Consider the following 20,740-nt stretch of genomic DNA (forward strand, 5'->3'; position numbering starts at 1 on the left):
CGCCTGTAGTCCCAGCTACTCGGGAGGCTGAGGCAGGAGAATGGCGTGAACCCGGGAGGCGGAGCTTGCAGTGAGCTGAGATCCGGCCACTGCACTCCAACCTGGGCGACAGAGCGAGACTCCGTCTCAAAAAAAAAAAAAAAAGAATGGAGCACATTTTATATTTTGACACATTGTGCCAGCACACAGATTGCCGTTTTAAAATCCATGTTAGTTCTGATACTCTTGGAGGTCATGGCTGGTCTGAGTGTATGTGTGGGCCTGGGCTCTTGCCTATGCTGCGGCCATCCTGTCCTGGCACAGTTGGTATGCAATGTTGTCAGTGAATCTTGTGTCAGTGGCTGTGTGGAGAGAGGGCTGCTAAATGGGGACTGTCATCAGAGGTCAGACCTGCTGGTGGCCTATCATCCTCTCTCAAGGTACTGCCCTCTCTGTCTGCTTTGCCACCATCTGACCGAAAGATCACAGTGAGACCGTCCGGGGTCTCCGGTGGGTTATGGTAGTCTACCTTTCTCTTCTGTTTTGAGGAATAAGTCTGTAAAACTTTAGCCTAAACTCCCTCAAAGTAACAAAAACTGTGACTTAACCATGGCCAGAGCCACTGTGCACCTCATTTCTTTAGTAGATAATTCTGGAATAAAAGTTTCTGACCTGTTATACTGAGATAGTTCAAACTCTTTAGTCCGATGATACTTACTAAAGCCTTTCTTTCCATTTTAAAAATTCTGTCATTAGATTTCATAAAGTATAAAAAGAAAATGGCCCTTTCCTTCAAATGAGTTAAAGGCTATAGGACATACAGGCATTATTTCTAGAACCCTGTCATTTGGAGCGTGTTAATTTATCAGCCAAATACAAATAATCTCTAAGCCTCTTTACATATTCCTTCCTGTCAATTAATAAAGCTTCTAATGCTACTGAATTCTAGCATCAATTTGGGGGTTCTGTTTGGGCTTCATCTCACTGCTACATATTTATTTAGATTCACCTTTATATGTCTTATGTTCCTTGGATCATTGTGGGGGAAACTGCAGAAGAACTCTTGTCCATAGGAGAAAAGTCATGTGTTAAATTGCATTGTTTTGCCCAAACCTAGAGACTTAGATAGGGGTTAAATTCCCTCACAGTTATTGCGACGTTAGCCTGCTTCTAACACTTGCTGTCTGTTTCATGCTGTCTGTCTATCGTGCTTAATTTTGTTGTTCTGTCTCTCTCCAGCCTGTGCTATACTGATTGTGTTCTCAGTTCCTTAAAGAATGTTAACAGAGTTACCTCCTTATTTCCTCATGAGTGTTGGTGGGGCTGCTATCTATAAGCTACCCTCAGATCATTCCAAGCTTTATTGGTATAATGTGGAATTTTAGTTTGCTGTATCTTTTTCTGGAATTTCTGCGAGATGGACATTGAGTCCACTGGCTTTATCCTCCATGACTTTCTCCCTCAACCCACACCCTCGCTGTCGTTTGCTCCCCTCTCTATCTTCTTCCCCCCCCGCAGCCATCTGTCATCTTTTTTTCCTTTTATATGGTAAGAAAAATTATCTAGTTGGTTTTTAAATTTACTTATCTGGTGAATTAATCACTGTTCACTTGGCAATTCAGTGTTTCTGTTGAGTTGTAAGTTTTTTTCAGTCAGTCGTACAATAATGACTTCCCTGCTCCCAGCCAAACTTTTTTTCCTCTCTATTATTCTTTTTTTAATCATTTGGAATGCATCCTTATTTTTCATTTAGGAGTGAATACTTACGCGTATAGTTCTCTTTCAGTATCAGCTGAAGATTGGTTCCTCGACTCCTGAGGACACCAAAATCTGCAGATGCTGAAGTTCCTGATATCAAACAGCATAGTATCTGCATGTAACCTACATGCATCCTCTTGTATACTTTAAACCATATCTAGATCACTTATAATACTGAATATAATATAAATGCTATGTAAATAATTTGGGGTTCTTTGAGAGACAGGGTCTCACTCTGTCACCTAGGCGGGAGTACAATAGCTTAATGGTAATTCACTGCAGCCTTGAACTCCTGGGTTCAAGCAATCCTCCCATCTCAGGCTCCTGAGTAGCTGGGGCTACAGGTTCACCACTATGCCTGGCTAATTAAAAAAAATTTTTTTTTTGTAGAGACGGGATCTTGCTCTGTTGCCTAGGCGGTCTTGAACTTCTGTGCCAAGCCCCAACTTGGCCTCCCAATGTGCTGGGGCTACAGGTGTGTGCCACCATGCCTGGTTAATTTTTAAATTTTTGGTAAAGATGGAGTCTTGGTGTGTGACTCAGGCTGGTCTCACACTCCTGGCCTGAAGCAATCTTTCCATCTCAGCTTCCCAAAGCAGTGGGATTACAGGCGTGAGCCACTGCACCTGGTTGTAAATAGCCATCATAGCGTATTGTTTATTGAATAATAACAAGAGAAAAAATATCTGTATTTTCTAACTGCAGTTGGTTGAATCTATGGATGTGGAAGGCACAGATACAGAGGGCCAACCATATATATTTTTAAAGTTTTATTTTCTTCTTTATAGTAATTGTTTTTAGTTGGGGACCATTTGCTAATTTATTAATTTGGTCTCCCATTTTTGGGCTTCTGGTTTTTAAAAATCCCAGGGTAATTCATTTTTTGCCCTTATGAAGAAATTAATATCTGTATTTATGAATACCAGTAGCTTGTGTGGACACTATCAGCCTCAAAGCTTACTCCTGAGTTTGCAGGGAGGGGTAGAAGCAGGTCTTTAATCCGAGCATCTTCCTAATGTTGGTCATTGCTCTCCTAAGGGAAGCCCTTGACTTGGTTTTTTTTGGTTACATAATATTTGTACATATTTATGACACACATGTGATAATTTGTTTCAATAATAGAATGTGGAATGATCAAATCAGAGTACTTGGGGTATTCATCACCTTAAGTATTTATCAGTTTCTAAGTATGGGAATGTTTCAAGTTCTCTCCTGTAGCTGCTTTGAAATATACATTGTTTTTAACTGTATCATCCTACTCTGCTATCAAACATTAGAGCTTATTCCTTCTATCTAAGTGGATGTTTTCACCTCCTCATCAACCTCTGTTCACCCTCCGCCCCCTGCTTTCCAGTACACTTGGCTGTTTTCTTTCCATGACCTAAGTTTCTCAATAGAGGTGGGAAAATATAGCAACTCTCTACCATCATAAAAATAGCTTGGTTGAGTTATTGATTTTCATTACGTACATACCTATTTAGTTTTAATTGTTTTGCTAATAACCTAAGTTTTCTTCATTAGATTTTTGATCCCTTTTCCTTGATTTTGTTTAGACATTTGTATGGAGGAGGAGGAAGAACATTCTGACAGAAATGCATCACGGAAGTCTCGTCCTGAGGTCATCACTTTCACAGAGGAGGAGACAGCCCAGTTAGCCAAGATCCGGCCGCAGGAGAGCGCCACGGTGTCGGAGAAGGTCCTGGTGCAGTCCGCGGCAGAAAAGGACCGCATCAGCGAGCTGAGGGACAAGCAGGCAGAGCTGCAGGACGAGCCCAAGCATGCCAACTGCTGCACATACTGCCCCAAGAGCTTCAAGAAGCCCAGCGACCTGGTGAGGTGAGGGCATGGCTACGCTGCGCGGGTTCTGCTCTGAAGACTGGAGGTGCAGGCAGCTGCTCCTTTGGTGACTTTCACTGCAGCAGGGCCATTAGTTTCTCAACCCGGTGTCACCTGAGTGATGGCAGCTTGCTTACTAGAGTGTATGGTTTTAAGCTTGAATTACTTCTCTGTAGTAAGCTCGTTCAGAATATTAATTAGACAGTCTGTTTTCAGCTGTGCACGGTGGCTCACACCTGTAATCCCAGCACTTTGGGAGGCCAAGGCAGGAGGATCACCTGAGGTTGGGAGTTTGAGACCAGCCTGACCAACATGGAGAAACCCAGTCTCTACTAAAAAATATAAAATTAGCTGGGCGCAGTGGTGGGTGCCTGTAATCCCAGCTACTCAGGAGCCTGAGACAGGAGAATCGCTTGAACCCAAGAGGTGGAGGTTGCAGTGAGCTGAGATCCTGCCATTGCACTCCAGCCTGGGCAACAAGAATGAAACTCCATCTCAAAAAAAAAAAAAAAGAAAGTCGGTTTTCTCTGTAGATTGCTTATGCTTATTTCTGTATGGTTGTCGTAGTAAACAATGAAAACAAATCTGTCCATTGAGGAAGGCAGGGCTCTAAGTTTTGTGGACAGGCAGAAGAGCAGCAGGCGCCCTCCCGCCTGACGCCTGCCAGTCAGTGTGAGGAGCCGGACACAATCACGTGACAGGAGGGAGACTCACTGGCAACTGGCCAAATAGCAGTGGCTGATACATGAGATCGAGTTTAGCAGAACCATGAAGAATCTGGAAACCAAGACCCATGGTAAAGAACAGAAGGGGCTCTCAGAATGTCCTTCCTTTCTGGAGAAAGGAAGACCAAAGTATCATCGTTCTCCTAAAGAATCAGAAGAGTTTCTGTATATAAGGGGGATGCTTATGTTTTGCTCTAGGAGATAGATCTAATTATTCAGCAACTTAGTAAAACAAACTGCAAAGATTTCGATATTGCAGGATGTTTCAGAAAACCAAAGAGGGTGTGTTCCTTGTACTCTTTATTCTACAGAGGGCAGCAGCAGGTGCTACAGGGAAAGAGTAGGTGGTTTCAAGGAACTGCTGGGTTGGCAGTGCCACCCTAGTGAGCACACACCTTGACTGCTGGCCTTTGTGTTTTGACCACAGCAGGACGGCGGGGTGTGTTCAGCTAGAGAGTGACAATGAGGGAGGTGACTGGAGAAGAAAGAGCGCCCAGGTCCTACTGGGTGGTGCAGCCACAGGACCCTTGAATAGCAAGCTCTCGTTAAGCCATGTAGTGAAGTTCCAGGGTAGAATCTAAGTTGATGGTGTGATCTGAGGTTGGGAATAAGACATAGAAAGTTAAACTAAGGAGAGCAGGAGCTAAGGGGTTCTGATGGAAAACTTGGGATGTTTATAAGAAGGAGTCCAGTCTGGCCAGCAGTTGTATGTGGCCTAGAGGAACTCGTGAACTAACCGATAGAGAGTTTTCCAGTAGGGGTTAGTGGTGGAGTCATAGATGAGAAAGTCAGGCCTGGCAAGGGTGTCACATGGAGGTGTTGAGACAGCACTTTGTGACCTGCCTGTGGGTGGGGCGTGCCAGCCAATTAGCAGAGACAAGATGCCACCAAGGCGACATGAAGTGCTAAACGTGTCTCCATCGACTGTAGCTAAAGACCAGAAGAGTGGGACGTTCTTTTTTTTTTTGTTTTTTGAGGCAGAGTCTCGCTCTGTCGCCCAGGCTGGAGTTCAGCGGTGTGATCTCGGCTCACTGCTAACTCCGAGAGCGGGACATTCTTATAGCTGCGTTTTCTTCTTCTTGTCCTAGCCTTCATTTTTAAAAAGTTCAAGGTTCAGACTCCCAGTGAGTAAATGTGATGATAAACAAAAAACGGTACTGAAGGGTGTCCTATTCTCCAGAGATAACCACTGTTAACAGTTTTTTAAGTATTTTTTTTTTCAGAAATGTCTGGACATATACCAATGTTAAGTTGTACGATTCTGGTTTTTAAAATTTTACTTGTCAGTGAATCATAGATATTTTTCTTTGTCAGTATCTATAAATCTATTTCATTCTTTTTAATGGCAATGCAGGGTTCTGTCGCATGGGCATACCAAATTAATTTTACCAGACCCCTCCTGACGAACACTGAGTTTCCATGTGTAATGACTGGCAGGGCGCTGCCGTGATTGTCTTCTGTGAGCCTGTATGCCTCTCATGGCTCAGTGAGGGTAGAGTCTGGCAAAGGCCACCAGAGGGCCTTGTGCCTCTGTCTTTCAGAGACTCCGAGTGCCTATTTTACAGCTCCAGCCAACAGGATATCATTTTCATCTGCTCTTCTTTGGTTCTAAGTGTGGTTGAACAGCTTTGCATATGTTTTTAGACTGTTTGTATTTCTTCTGTAAGCTCTCTGTGCATTGCTCACTTTTCTACTCTGATATTGTTTGGGATTTCCTGCTGATTTGTCAGAGTTCTTGGGTTTTTAAAGGAAATTGTTTTCTTTCTTTTTTTGAGACAGTCTCACTTTGTCGCCCAGGCTGAAGTGCAGTGGTGTGATCAGGGCTCACTACAACCTCTGCCTCTTGGGTTCAAGCGATTTTCCTGTCTTAGCCTCCTGAGTAGCTGGGATTACAGGCGCCTGCCACCACGGCCCGCTAATTTTTGTATTTTCAGTAGAGACGGGATTTTACCATGTTGGCCAGACTGGTCTTGAACTCCCTACCTCAGATGATCTGCCCGCCTCAACTTCCCACAGTGTCGGGATTACAGGCGTGAGCCACTGCTCCCCTCCCTACAGAAATTATCTCTATTATTATTTGTCTTGCAAATATTTTCATTGTTATTTGGATTTGTTTATTGTATTTTTTGTTTGGAGTGAAGCTTAAAGTTTTTCTTGGCCAAACGTAATCAAAACGTCGTAACACCTAATTTTAATTTATATAGTTATAAATTTCAAATCATGAAGTCGTTTGTCAATGCGTCTATAATTAACGCTTTTTGGATAGGCATGTTCGAATCCATACTGGAGAAAAGCCATACAAATGTGATGAATGTGGAAAGAGTTTTACTGTGAAATCCACTCTCGATTGCCATGTGAAGACTCACACAGGTAAGGAACACATTCCTGCGTCATTGGTAGAGATCTTAGGATAGCATTTCGTATGTTTTGTTCCTATGTATTTTGCATACATAATACTTTCCAAATTAGAAAGCTTAAAAATGAAACACCATGAAGAAAGTGATATGAAAGATTTTTTTATTCGTGACACAGGGAAAGCTGTCCAAATGACAATTTCCCAAAAATGGGAATTCCATCTTGCAGACATTGCCCCTTTCCATTTCCTGTTCTGTCTTCCATGACAGCTGCTTTTTTACACTAAGCACTTTGTTTAGCTTTTGTTTTTAGTGGATGTAAACTTGTTTTTACTCAGTTGGAAAAAAAGTATTAGGTCTCAAAAGTTACATTTTTCTTAAAAATTGTCATGTATTCTTACTCATGCCTAAATAACTTTGTTAAAAAGATTACCTCTTAGTCTCATTTAAGCCAAAGAGATTTAGTATGTTGAGGTTTTGTAAAACCTGGCACTTAGCAAATCTGATGGCAGTTATCATTTCATAATTATTTTTATGTGGGGGGAAAATCTTGCAAAGGGAGAAGTGAATGTCCAGTATTCCTGGCCTTTTTCTCATCTTCATCTCGTCTGCGCCTTTGCTTCTGGAATTCTGCACAGTGCATCCTAGCGGTGGTGAGGCCGGCTCTGCCTCTGCCCGCTTGGGAATCCTGTAGTCCTCCTGTGAGCTCTGTGATCCTAGACAAGGTTGTCCTCTCAGCCACAGGTTTCTCCTGCAGAAGATGGGGCTAATAGTTGTACCTCTGTCTTTGGGAGTTCAGACATTTAAATAGCTTTAAGTATTAAGACACTTAAATAGCTGGGAAAAGTGTTTGGCCTTTGGTAAACGCTCAGGAATGGATTGGCCTGTGGTAAACGCACAGTGAATGCAGAGCTGTTGTTATAATGATTCATAGAATTACGATTATCAGACCAATTTATATTCTTCATAGTTGGTTATAAGCAGAATTCAACCAACAAGAACAAATGGACTTTCACACATTTACCTGACCCTGTGATTCTTTTCTGATGGGTTAATATTTGGAGCTAGATAAACAGATCCCTGAGCTTGTTTATATGACTGTCCTGTGTGCAGTTTTTCTGTTGTTTCTTTAGGCTCCCTGTATTTGTCTCTCTTGTGTAATGCAATGAACTGTTTGCGGATATGGAGGGCCCGGCCTCATTTACCTTTGCGCCCCCAGGCCTAGGGCATGGCCTGTCATGCAGCAGGTGCCCAGTGACATCCACGATGACTTGGTACACGCTGCTTCATCATTTCCTTGGTTTTGGAGTTCAGTGTAGGCTATGTGGATAAGGACTAGAAATGGAAGTCTCGGGATAAATACCTTTTAGTTCCTCTTTCTCCATTCTGAAGTAGAGGTGTGATTTCTGAGGAACCCAGGGTGGCATTGGGATAGTAGATTGTTCTAGTCCCTTTGTGGATCCTAGTGTGCGCCATGCTGTAAAAATTAGCGTTTGTTCCTGGACCAGTAAAGGGGAAAAGCCAGCCAGGAAGTTTTTCAGCTCCCAGAGGCTCTTGGAGGGTGGAGCCTGTGCTCGTGGTGCTCTGAGCCTTCGTGGCCTTTGATATACCCAGTAATCATGAAAAGAGCCTCAGGAGCTAGATACATGATACTAGGCACACAGCTCTTTGACCCTAGAATAGAACTTTCCTTTGCACATTCTCCCATGTGATGCCTACCTGTGCTGGCATTTTGGTCGCTCCTGTTTGGCAGAAGAGAAGATAGACAGATGCTGAGATGTTAAAGTACCATTTGTAAAATTAAAGAAAAGTGACAGTAATTCAGAGCTGGGCTGTTAAGTCATACCACCCATTAGCTTCTGATAAATATAAATCAAATATTCCAATCAAGGTTCAGAATAACGCAGTGGTTTAGAAACACTATAAAGCTCAAAGGGTTGTGAAAATGCTGAATTCAAATTGTAAATAATATACTGTTAAATTCCTGCAACAATTGCCTGTGACATCCATAACATCTTATAGGTAAAAGGGATTCTCATTAAAGCACTTCCATCCACTGATTCAACATATTTACATCCAGATTGACAGCTGAGTGGGGTGGGTGTGAGTGTCGCGGCTGCCATCGCCTCTGCTGATTCTTGGCTGGGCTTTTCTCAGGTCAGAAGCTCTTCAGCTGTCACGTCTGCAGCAACGCCTTCTCCACGAAGGGAAGTCTGAAGGTCCACATGCGTCTGCACACGGGAGCCAAGCCCTTCAAATGCCCGCACTGTGAGCTGCGTTTCCGTACCTCGGGTAGAAGGAAGACACACATGCAGTTTCATTATAAACCAGACCCAAAGAAGGCCAGAAAGCCTGTGACTCGAAGCTCGTCGGAAGGATTGCAGCCCGTAAACCTCCTCAACTCCTCCTCTACTGACCCTAATGTGTTTATCATGAACAACTCTGTTCTAACAGGACAGTTTGATCAGAATCTGCTGCAACCAGGACTGGTGGGCCAAGCTATTCTCCCTGCCTCCGTGTCAGGTAAACACTGAGCCGGGGGAATGGGAACGGCACAGTGATTGAACTGTTCTGCGCTGCTTCTGTCTGTTCCCACAGTAGAAGAGACGTTGTTTACCGTAGCACCATGTTTCCCTTCTTTGAGCCTTTCCCTTATGAGGCATTTGGAAAAATGGGAATTCCATCTTGCAGACATTGCCCCTTTCCATTTCCTGTTCTGTCTTCCATGACAGCTGCTTTTTTACACTAAGCACTTTGTTTAGCTTTTGTTTTTAGTGGATGTAAACTTGTTTTTACTCAGTTGGCAGTCTCATAAATTTAGGAGGGAGAAGTGTAATTTCTAAATACTCATTAGCATTGGTTTTGATACAGTGCCGTTTTCCATTTGTTCTTGGGTCACATAGTGCTTGAGAAGTGTGACGTTTTAGCTAGTTGTGTTGACTTGTGTACCTGCCAGTAAATGCAGCAGTTGTACATGGCAGTCAGATGTCCTGTGTGCCCTTCTTTCTGTTTCTGTGACTCATGGCACCATTGCAGCCTGATCACCACTCAGTAGTAGTGGTTGTTTTGAACCTTTGGCTAATCGGTAGAATCTTTTTCAGCTACTTTTCTGATATATTTAAAGTGGGTAATGAGAGTATCTATTTCACAGAGTTGTTCTGGGGTGATTAGACAGTGTATGTGTATATGGTAGAAAGTAGGTTTCTGGGGTGATTAGACAGTGTCTGTGAATGGTATAAAGTGTGTCTATTTCACAGAGTTGCTCTGGGATGATTATACAGTGTATGTGTATATGGTATAAAGTAGGTTTCTGGGGTGATTACACAGTGTATGTGTATATGGTGTAAAGTAGATTTCTGGGATGATTAGACAGTGTATGTGTGTATACGGTATAAAGTAGGTTTCTGGGGTGATTAGACAGTGTATGTGTATGGTATAGAGTAGATTTCTGGGATGAGTAGACAGTGTATGTGTGTGTACGGTATAAAGTAGATTTCTGGGGTGATTAGATAGCGTATGTGTATGGTATAGAGTAGGTTTCTGGGATGATTAGACAGTGTATGTGTATATGGTATAAAGGAGGTTTCTGGGGTGGTTAGACATTGTGTGTATATATGTTATAATGGGTGATTAGACAGTTTATGTGTGTATATGGTATAATGGATGATTAGACAGTGTATGTGTGTATATGGTAGAAAGTAGGTTTCTGGGATGATTAGACAGTGTGTGTGTATATGGTATAAAGTAGGTTTCTGGAGTGATTAGACAGTGTGTGTATACAGTATATAGGGTGATTAGACAGTGTGTGTGTATATGGTATAAACGGTGATTAGATAGTGTGTGTGTATGGTATAAAGGGTAATTAGACAGTATGTGTGTATATGGTATAAAGGGTGATTAGACAGTGTGTGTTTATATGGTATAAAGGGTGATTAGACAGTGTATGTGTGTATATGGTATAAAGGGTAATTAGACTGTATGTGTGTATATGGTATAAAGACTGATTAGACAATGTATGTGTGTATATGGTATAAAGCGTGATTAGACAGCATATGTGTGTATATGGTATAAAGTAGGTGTTGGTATTCCACAACAAGATTGTATTGACATAATGTGTACAACTTATGTATTTAAAAATCCCTATGTAAAAAATGAATTACTTTAGTTTTAAGAAGCATTCACAATATTCGTTCATTCCCTTTCTCTTTCTCTGGCCAGCTGGGGGTGACCTGACTGTGTCTCTGACAGATGGGAGCCTGGCTACCCTAGAAGGCATCCAGTTACAGTTGGCTGCTAACTTGGTTGGACCAAATGTACAGATTTCTGGAATCGATGCTGCCAGCATTAATAACATTACGTTGCAGGTATGACATCTTCCATGGTCTCCTGTGCTGTAATTCTCTTGGCATCACACAGAAGCATGAAGTTTTCATTACAAGTACCTGTGCTGCTTTTCAGATTGATCCGAGCATTCTGCAGCAGACGCTACAGCAGGGCAACCTGTTGGCTCAGCAGCTCACGGGGGAGCCTGGCCTGGCCCCACAGAACAGCTCTCTCCAGACGTCGGACAGCACGGTCCCTGCCAGTGTTGTCATCCAGCCCATCTCAGGCCTGTCCTTACAGCCCACAGTGACCTCTGCGAACCTGACCATAGGCCCACTGTCTGAGCAGGATTCAGTGCTGACCACTAACAGCAGTGGTAAGAGCCACTCACTTTTGCTTATTTTGACAGCTGGAGTTTCAGTTTCTTGCTTGCGATCACATATTTGATTTTAGGATGTTATGATGTCATTTTCTTCTCTTTGTGGAAGAGAATAAATCAAATGTCCTGATAATAAAATGAGCTTTTCTTATAATTAATGATATGTGTTTAGTATATGCTCTTAATTACTACTACCTTCATTTAATTACTCTTTTCATCCTGGCTTCATTTCATCGCAAGGCTTTCTTTTTAGATGAAGGAATTAGAGATGACTGATGCTTTGTTTTATATCTTTCTCTCATTGAAATATTTAATAACAGTTTAACTAAAATATTTTTAATATAAAAATAGGGGAAATTGATTTTTTTGAAGCTCAACTTCGTTTTGCTTTGTAATGACAATCAGGGACCCAAGACCTCACTCAAGTGATGACTTCGCAAGGTCTGGTGTCCCCCTCCGGCGGTCCCCACGAGATCACCTTGACCATCAACAACTCCAGCCTGAGCCAGGTCCTGGCACAGGCCACTGGGCCCACTGCCACATCTTCCTCGGGATCTCCACAGGAAATTACCCTGACTATCTCCGGTTAGTAAGTTATTATTTTAAACATCCTTTCACCCTGCAATTTAAGTACTGTATATCTTACTATCTCTTTTCCTACAGTACTCTGCTGCGCATAAAGCCTGTGCTCAATACGTATTTGTAATTTATGGGAGAAGTTGAAGTTTAGTGAAAATAATGTGTTCTAATTCAGATCTGGTACCAGAAATGAAAAATTATAGTTTCTCATGTCATTTCCAGTTTGAGTACAGTCAGTTATTTAATTCATTCATTTATTGACTCATTTTTAGAGAATAAGTTATTTTTGTTTGGCAAAGAGCAGAAAGCATAGCTTTGTGGTTCTCACTCATGCTTCATGAAACTGGTATAAACTTTACATTAGGGCATTATAGATCCCCATGGCACTCTCTTTACCGTATGTCTTCAGAATTCTACTAGGATTATACAGAAAAATTTGAACATGGGAGAACATTGAAAAATAGATAAACGGGTAGGAAATACCCTTTGGCAGTAAAGCCCACCTAAAATTGGCAATCTAATTCTCTCCACCAGTCACCAGGCTGACTCATTCCCTGTTTCAGGGCTAGGCTGCTCATATTCTGACTTTTCTCCTTGTGTGCCTTCCTTGGTCCTTACGTATCATTAATTCCCATAGCGTGTTCGGATCTCAGTGAGCATTGAACATATTTTCCTGGTGTGCTTCGCTCACGTGACTCTTAACTATAAACTCTCTGTATTAACTAAGAGTCATTTGTTAATTCAACAACTTTTATAGCCCTTACTAAGTATTAGATATTATTTTAGTAACTTCCACAGATATTAACTCATTCAATATTAACTTATTTAAGACTCGTAACCTGATGATGCTGTTAACAAAGACGTTTTGCTAGGAATCAAAACACCTCCGTGGAGATCTGAGGTGACAGAGGGAAGCAGCCCCACTTCCTGAAACACAGCTGTGGAGAAGGACAGCATTCTAGATGGACTCAACCGTGAAGGGCAGCATTTCTGCTGTTTCAGAGATATTTCTGCAGAAATTAATTTCAGAACTGAAAGAAAAGGTATTCATAAAAAAACCAGAAGCTTTCTTTTTCAGGAAGGTGTCTTTATTTCTTTTAATATTTTAGTGAGAAATTTGAGGAACTATTTTTAGGTACAGCTTTGCTTTTGAATGAAATGCAGTGGTTTTTAGATGCTGTTGGAAAGCGAAAATTAACATTGAATTTTATATAATTCAGTAACCTTCTTCCTTTTAAAATTATACTTATATCTGAAGGAAAGCTGTTTGGTTGATCCAGTTAACTTTCTCGAATACACTTAGTATAAGAAGCATTGTGCCAGGTCCTATCAAAACCACATAGTGCGTGGTTCTTGCTCAGAGTTAAGAAAATGTATTCTTCAGTTTGTGGATTGTGCCTCTGTTCTTCCTGTGTTTTATTATTGGCCATTTGGTTATTTTGTTAGTATATTTGAAAGTGTAGATGAATATAACTATTTTTTTTAAGAATTTGGGCCGGGTGCGGTGGCTCAAGCCTGTAATCCCAGCACTTTGGGAGGCCGAGACGAGCGGATCACGAGGTCAGGAGATGGAGACCATCCTGGCTAACACGGTGAAACCCCGTCTCTACTAAAAAATACAAAAAACTAGCCAGGCGAGGTGGCAGGCGCCTGTAGTCCCAGCTACTCGGGAGGCTGAGGCAGAAGAATGGCGTAAACCCGGGAGGCGGAGCTTTCAGTGAGCTGAGATCCGGCCGCTGCACTCCAGCCTGGGCGACAGAGCAAGACTCCGTCTCAAAAAAAAAAAACAAAAAACAAAAAACAAAAGAATTTGGCTTCTAGGAGAAAACCTTAAATGAGTTAATGAAATAAGTTTGGTTTCAACTTTGGGCTTAAGATTGTTTTTTCTGACTTATTATGATGGATAATGAGAATTGACTATACAATTCCTTATCCCATTTTGAAAGGGCTGCAAAAAGCATTTAATTTATGGTAACCTGTTAAAAGCGTCTAGATATTCCATAGAAATTTTCAAAGATTTTGTAGTATGTTCTTTTTTCCATTAACACATAGGATTATAAATGCATGCAAGTAATAGAGAATGCACATATCACTTCAGCTAAGTTTTGCAGACTTTAGGCAGTTCATGAGTCCTGGCATTCAGAAGAAGGTTATACGTTGAGTAAAAGGCAAAGGCAGTCCTTTGCCTCCTGGAATTACCCTGTCCAGATACAATGAAAGTCCTTGTACCTGATGTTTTCAAAAGCCCAGTTATTAATAAAAAGGTATATAAAATTTGGGAACCAAACAAGTGACACCTGCGTACTTTGGAGATTTATCCCTGGATCTTTTGAATATGGGTTTGCTCAGGTGATAGTACATTTTCTACTTTTTAAAATTTTTGCCTGTACTCATGTTCATCATGCAGTTTCATTTCCTGTTTCTACTTCTTCAGCGTGGCGTGAGAATGTAGGTCACTATAAAGCAATCATAGTGCAGTACATTTTTGTCTTTTGAATCTTTTTCTCTCGGATTTTGTGTAGTTGTCTTGCCTACGCCTATTTTGACAGCAGAATGTTTAAAGTATCTTCTGTTTACCAGGTCTTTCCAAGGCATTCAATTTGGTTTCCATTGGAATTCCAACAGGTTTTTTATTCGCATATTCATTTCTAGTTGCCATACTATATGATTTCATTATATCATTACAGTAGCTGATGAAGCTAGCATTAGTGGGTTTTGAATCAAGCAAATGTGTTTTAGTAGGAATGTATTGCAGACATGTTAGTGTGTACTTGAGAGCATTCAGAATACACAGGATAGAAACACAGCACACAGGAAACTGCAGCATCACGGGCTCGGCAAGCCTGCCCAGTGGAGGGCAGGGAGGGGAGATTCTGTTATTGCTTGCTGATGCCCCTCAGATCCTTTTAACATGCTTTTGCTGTACCTGGGCCGTGCACTATATTTGGAAATATTTTCAATTCATTGACAGTTTTATTCAACAAAGTCTGTGATTTTTAGGGCCTAAATACTGAGTTAAAGTAGAACTCATAAGAAGTATTTTTAAAATACTTCACAGCTTAAAAAGTGTGAACAAATACTGTCATTTAGGGAAATGCATTTTTGTGGTTTCATTTTCGTTTTTCCATAAATTTTACTGAATTGAAAATGAAAGCTTTGAGGATACAATTGTATGTTTAACATACTTGCCAATACGCATCTGAGAATGTTGTTTTCAGGTATCACAATATTAATTTCCATTTAGGTCAAGAACTTATTCAACACAATTCTAAAGGAAATAGTGAACTGTTAATAAACAGGAGCATAAGATTGTTAGCACCTGAAGTCAATAATCTACAGGTGCTACCCTAACAATAAGCAATGATCAGCTTCTCTCACAGAGTACAACATTGAACTCTTCAGGTACGCCGCACAAGAGTTAGCCAAGAGAGACATTGTAAGAGGTCATAGCTGAAGAGCTCAGCCCACAGTAACTGAGCAGGTAAACTGTCCTGTAGCACGACAGGTATGTCAGCATCATTCTTTGTCACATGGAGTACCATTCTGTAAGGATTAGTGGCTTATGTCTAATTCTAGGATACAAAATTCTCTCTAATGTTACCAACCAATCGATAATGTTACTTTTTAAGTCATGAAAGTAAATTATTTTATTCAACTGTACAAAGCATCATATATTTATATGTTATCATGTTAATAACTCCATGTACAAAGCTGTCCCTTTCTAACCCAGCACTGGAAGTCTCTTACTCAGCTCATTACTTCTGCCCTCCAGTGAGAATTTTCTGACACCAGCTGAAAATAGAATAGAAAAATGGAAAGGAGGCAGCTTTCTAATATTTTAAAGCATATAATTTTATGGAAAATAAACATATTAGTATCGGCAAAAACTGCAATTACTTTTGCACCAGCGTAATAAATGAGCTCACATGAGATAATGACAATTTTGTAAGTAACCATTAACAGTTTAGGATAACACACCTATCTCATTCTTTTCACCTTGTAGAGATTGCGTTCACTTCCTAGCCTTGTTATTTTCCAACTATGTATATCACTTTGTAAGGAAAAAAACGTAATCTTCAGATATGTTTGTACCCAAAAGCTAGTCCTTTTTTCATGCTTAATTCTTAATTGAAACGACCTCTTGTCCAATAGTTCATTTATTCCATAAAAGATTGTAGTGTCTGCTGTGTGGTAAGAATTGCGCGAAATCTGGCAATATAACTCTGGACAGGTCAGAGGTGGTCCTGCGTTCTGGATCTTAGAAACAAGTGGAGTGCAGACATTTTTTGAAGAATCCACAAGTGACTGTAAAATTACAGCTGTAACCATATATAAAGGAGAGATGATGGTGCAGAGAGCACATGTCACAGGGGGTGGCCCTGCGACTTCTTTGAGGACGTCCTGGCTGAGCTGAGAGAGGGGCTTGAGAGTGGGGCAGCTTTTCTCCCCATGCCAGCTGCTCAACTTTGCATGACCTGTGGTGGCCTTTAGCTGAAGCAAGGAGGTGTGGATATTTTAATGCCTGGAAGATCCAAAATATATGATATATTGTTGAAGTTACATAGCAAATGTTTTTCTCCTGTTTTCTAAACCTCATAGTTTGTGGTTTTTAAAGGATCAGGCAGTGTGTTCTTCTCATCTCTAGAATTGTAATCCTGGGCTGTGAGTTCATCACCTTTCCCCCGCTGCCTGGTTCATGTTGCAGTGTGAAGACGTGCTGCTTGTGTGTGGGCCGAAGCGAGCGGTGGTCGCTCGTGGTGCAGGGCTCTGGGTGAGATGTCTGGATTCACGCCCTGCTAGCTGGCCTCACTGAGCAGGAAACTGGCTGTCAGCGGTGCAGCCTCATGTCTTCCTGGAAACTCTGCTCAACATCCTTAGTGAGCCCCTGGCACATTGATGGAGAGACAAGTCAGGTTGTAGAAGTTTCAGTTTGAGTGGAGTGGTTTGTGCTTCTTGGTGATCCTGGATGTTTGCAGGTGCAGCAGGTTGCTTGACTCAGAATTGGGGATGTTCTGACCGAAGGAAGAAGTTGGGTGGAATGAGGGCGCATGCACTCCAGGGCTCTGCTCTGGCTGCCCGCATTTCTTTAAACTCCTGCGATCTGGCTAGTTCGGTAGTAAGTGCTGTACCTATAAATTCACCTCCACAGACACATGTTGAAAGTGTCACACCAGCATCTCACACGCAGGTGAGGGTCCTCTCAGGGCAGGCGAGCTGTCCTCAGTCAGTGGGTGCAAGGCTCCCACATGTTATGCGCGGATATTTCTGTACAGACAGCAACATACCCACTTTGCTGATTTGCATTTTAAAAATTATTATTCTTTTAGACCTTTTTTTTAAAGAGCCAGCTGAGGCCGGGCATGGTGGCTCAAGCCTGTAATCCCAGCACTTTGGGAAGCCGAGGTGGGCGGATCACCTGAGGTCAGGAGTTTGAGACCAGCATGGCTATCATGGTGAAACCCCGTCTCCACTAAAAATATAACAAATTAGCCGGGCATGGTGGTGGGTGCCTGTAATCCCAGCTACTCAGGAGGCTGAGGCAGGAGAATTGCCTGAACCTGGGAGGTGGAGGTTGCAGTGAGCTGAGATTGCTCTACTCCAGCCTGGGCGACAAGAGCGAAACTCTGTCTCAAGAAGAAAAAAAAAAGCCAGCTGAGAAAATAAATCTCTTTCTCTCTCACGCTCTCTCTCAGGCTACTTTAGCTTATATCCCTCTTGCTAAATTTAAAAAAAAAAAAAAAAAAAAAAAAGCTTTTCAAGGGATTGGGTGACATTAAAAGATGAATGCATAATTAAAGAATATTTGTGTACTAATGTTATATTAGCTATTCTTAAATATAGGGTTTATTTTATGTGATCAAGTAAGTTGTCTTATGTTCTTGAATACCTTTAGCATCTTTGAATAATCCTGGGTATAGGAAGCAATTCTTCATATATTGACCCACTCAATCCTTAATATTAAGCAGATGTTTTTAGAGTGGCTTACACATCCCATTGGTCCTAGTTATAATTATTAGTGGATCTCACCTCTGTAATAGTAGTTAGGAGATTGCCTCTTAGTGAGCAATATTTATCTAGAGTCATAGTCAGTTTCAGATCTAGCTTGAGGCCACACCACTAATAACTGAAATTAAAATGACATTATTTTGAAATTAAACATGGCTCTTCTAAAGTAAACACTCAATTAAAAACCTCTAATGCCCATACCAAACTTGCGTTGAGCATAATGAATATGTATGTGGCTATTATTATTTTTTGATTCTCTATGCAAGCAAGGTTTGGTTAAGACTCATCAGCCTCTAGGTTAACTGTGGCTGTTTCATCTTAATCGAAGGCATTGAAAGAAGTGTATCACCACTTAGGGATTTGTGAATAAATCCAAGTGAGACAATTACTCACAATTTCACATGCAGGATAAAAGCACATGCTTTTGTTCAGATTTGTGATGGAGGAGTTGAAGACTATTTCAGAGTTTCATCCCAGCAACATCCATTCCCAAATCTGACACAAAGAGTTTTTCTTAAAACATGTTCCCGTAGAATGTAAGTACTGCCTCAGAAGCAGATCGTAGTCTTGATAGAGGCTTGAGAAATTTAGCACAACTTTTGAAAGAATTCATCTCAAATGAGTATTATCTTTTTGTTCTTACCTTCACCCACTTTTAAATTTAAGATAATTTTGATGAATAAATTGAGTTCTACTTTCAATGAAAGCAAAGACCAGTATTTGTTTTCTATTTATTTGTAAAGTTATTCTAGCCTTAGTTTCTTCTACATTTAAGTATAATCACTTATTTTAATTTTAAATAGTTCAACAATTTAACATTTTCTATTTGCCAGTGTGTATTAAAACTGAAGAGGACATTCTTATCCTCACAAGTTGTCCCTGTGAGTGACCTGGATGCTTGGGAACGAGGGGCTACCCCAATGCTTCTCTCCTGTTCTGTCGCCCCCACCTTCTCTCTTCTCACATTTAAGTTAATTGCAAGAAAAAACTGATATCATATCTTTTAAACTATTTTTAGAACCTTATAAAATTATGTTTTCTTAGAAGCTATGAGGCAATATCCCAAGAGATTTAAGATAATGTTGGGTGTGATGAGTGTATGGTTTATTAATCTTTTAAACTTATTTTTGAGTCAGAATCATAAAGTCAGACTTGTATTGCTCTATACATGCTGGAGGAACAGTGGTTTCAGAAAAATAAGTGAAGAATAAAAGTAAGAGTCTACAATCTTCACATCAGCGTGGGATCTTCATTTTCATGCTAAGAGTATTTAATTTGAATATAAAATTGTAGCTTTTAACAAATAGATAGTTAAGAGCTATTTGTAGCTTGTAATTTAACTGCATGCTTAAGAAATTTCAACTTTTTTCTGCTCTAGTCACGTGTTCTTTTCAATCATATTGAGGACAGTTGTACTAGAACTGGTATCATCCTCTTTGTGGAAAATCCGTTGAATTAGGACATTATTAAAGGTTCACTGTTTGAGTTGAAATATGAACATTGGCACTGTCTGAAGTTGTTTATTGTTTTCATTGAACTTTGTGTCAGGTTTCACTTTAATCAAACACAAGCCTTCTGTATCTTTTTGCATTTTTCATGCTGCACAGTCCCAGAATCTCTGATACCTTAATAATCACTAGAAAGTCAGGATTAGTTGACTGGTGGGAGTGGGGAGAAGATCTTTGATTCCTTTATTTCAGCAGTTGGGGTGAGGTTTGCATTTTTGCTGTGTGCTGCCTTCGCCTTGGCACTATATGTGATCCTGGGCGAGATTCACAGGCACGTGCCTCTCTTCCCTGTCCTCCCTCTGTGCAAGCTCATTGGCAGCTGCCACCTGCCCCCCCGCCCCAGCCTCTCCACAGTTTTGACCACTCATGTTAAAAACGTACCCGCAGGCTAGTGTGCAGTAAGGGTGTGTGGAGGGAATTTTAGAAGGACAGCTATTAGGTCGGCTGCTGTACTGGTCACTGGAACGCTTAGCACATGCAGACATCCTCCACAAGGCCACACTCCTCGGGCTCCCGCCAGCACTCTGTGTGGACGCTGGAGCAGGCGGGAGGGTCTGACCTAGCTATCTGTGGAGCCCCGGCGGCTGCTTCAGCGCTCGAGCCTCCCAGCCTGCTAATGGTTCTACTGCTTTTGAAGGTTCCAGGTCTGTGCAGCACAGTGTGGGACCCCAGGAGTGTGGATCTGTGGAGGCATTGTATTTGGAGAACTCCAGCGACAAGTAAGTAACCTAGTTTTCCTGTTGGCCCCTGACTCCTAGGAGAGCGCTGGACTGATGTGACCCAAGTCACAGCAAAGTACTGACAGGAGCGTGTTTGTTTTGTTTTGAAACCTGGTTAGGAAATAGCTTTTTCTCCTTTGGTTGTCATCCGGCATCCTTAGCGCCTGGCACAGTGGCAGGCACAAGTGGATGAGGAATACATATTTTAGATGAATGGATGGCTCGACTGTCAGATAAAGTGAGTGTGCGTATGTGTGCCCGTGTGTTTATCCTTTCAACGTTGTGTTCACTGGTGCCCACTATAGGACTTTGATAATCCCATACTGACCCCGTCTCATCTGTCAGCAAGGTGCATGAGTGTCTGTTTTGTAAAAGAAAAGACCTTTCTTTGCCAGGTACCTTCTTTTCTCTTAGCATCGGCTACAAGGGGGGGATATTTCAGTTTTGTTGTCTTTTCCGAAGAAAATTAAGATGTCATGTAGGATAAATGAATATTTAAAGGATTTCATGAAGTTTATTTTGACCTCCTGTCTTTTAGAATAAGAGTCAGTAAGGGTGATGAAAGTGAGAAAAT

General features: G+C 41.4%; 1 protein-coding gene across 1 annotated transcript in view; it reads left to right on the plus strand.

The window, feature by feature from the left end:
- Nucleotides 1-20,740, plus strand: part of ZNF236 (zinc finger protein 236) — a 134,129-nt gene that overhangs the window by 77,825 nt on the left and 35,564 nt on the right. The window contains exons 21-26 of the mRNA XM_031658648.1: nucleotides 3,291-3,573; nucleotides 6,565-6,668; nucleotides 8,810-9,175; nucleotides 10,871-11,016; nucleotides 11,111-11,351; nucleotides 11,760-11,939. Coding sequence (XP_031514508.1) covers nucleotides 3,291-3,573; nucleotides 6,565-6,668; nucleotides 8,810-9,175; nucleotides 10,871-11,016; nucleotides 11,111-11,351; nucleotides 11,760-11,939 — 1,320 coding nt within the window. The remainder of the gene's footprint in view (nucleotides 1-3,290; nucleotides 3,574-6,564; nucleotides 6,669-8,809; nucleotides 9,176-10,870; nucleotides 11,017-11,110; nucleotides 11,352-11,759; nucleotides 11,940-20,740) is intronic.

Source organism: Papio anubis, chromosome 19 (genome assembly GCF_008728515.1).
Source record: "Papio anubis isolate 15944 chromosome 19, Panubis1.0, whole genome shotgun sequence".
Lineage (NCBI taxonomy): Eukaryota > Metazoa > Chordata > Mammalia > Primates > Cercopithecidae > Papio > Papio anubis.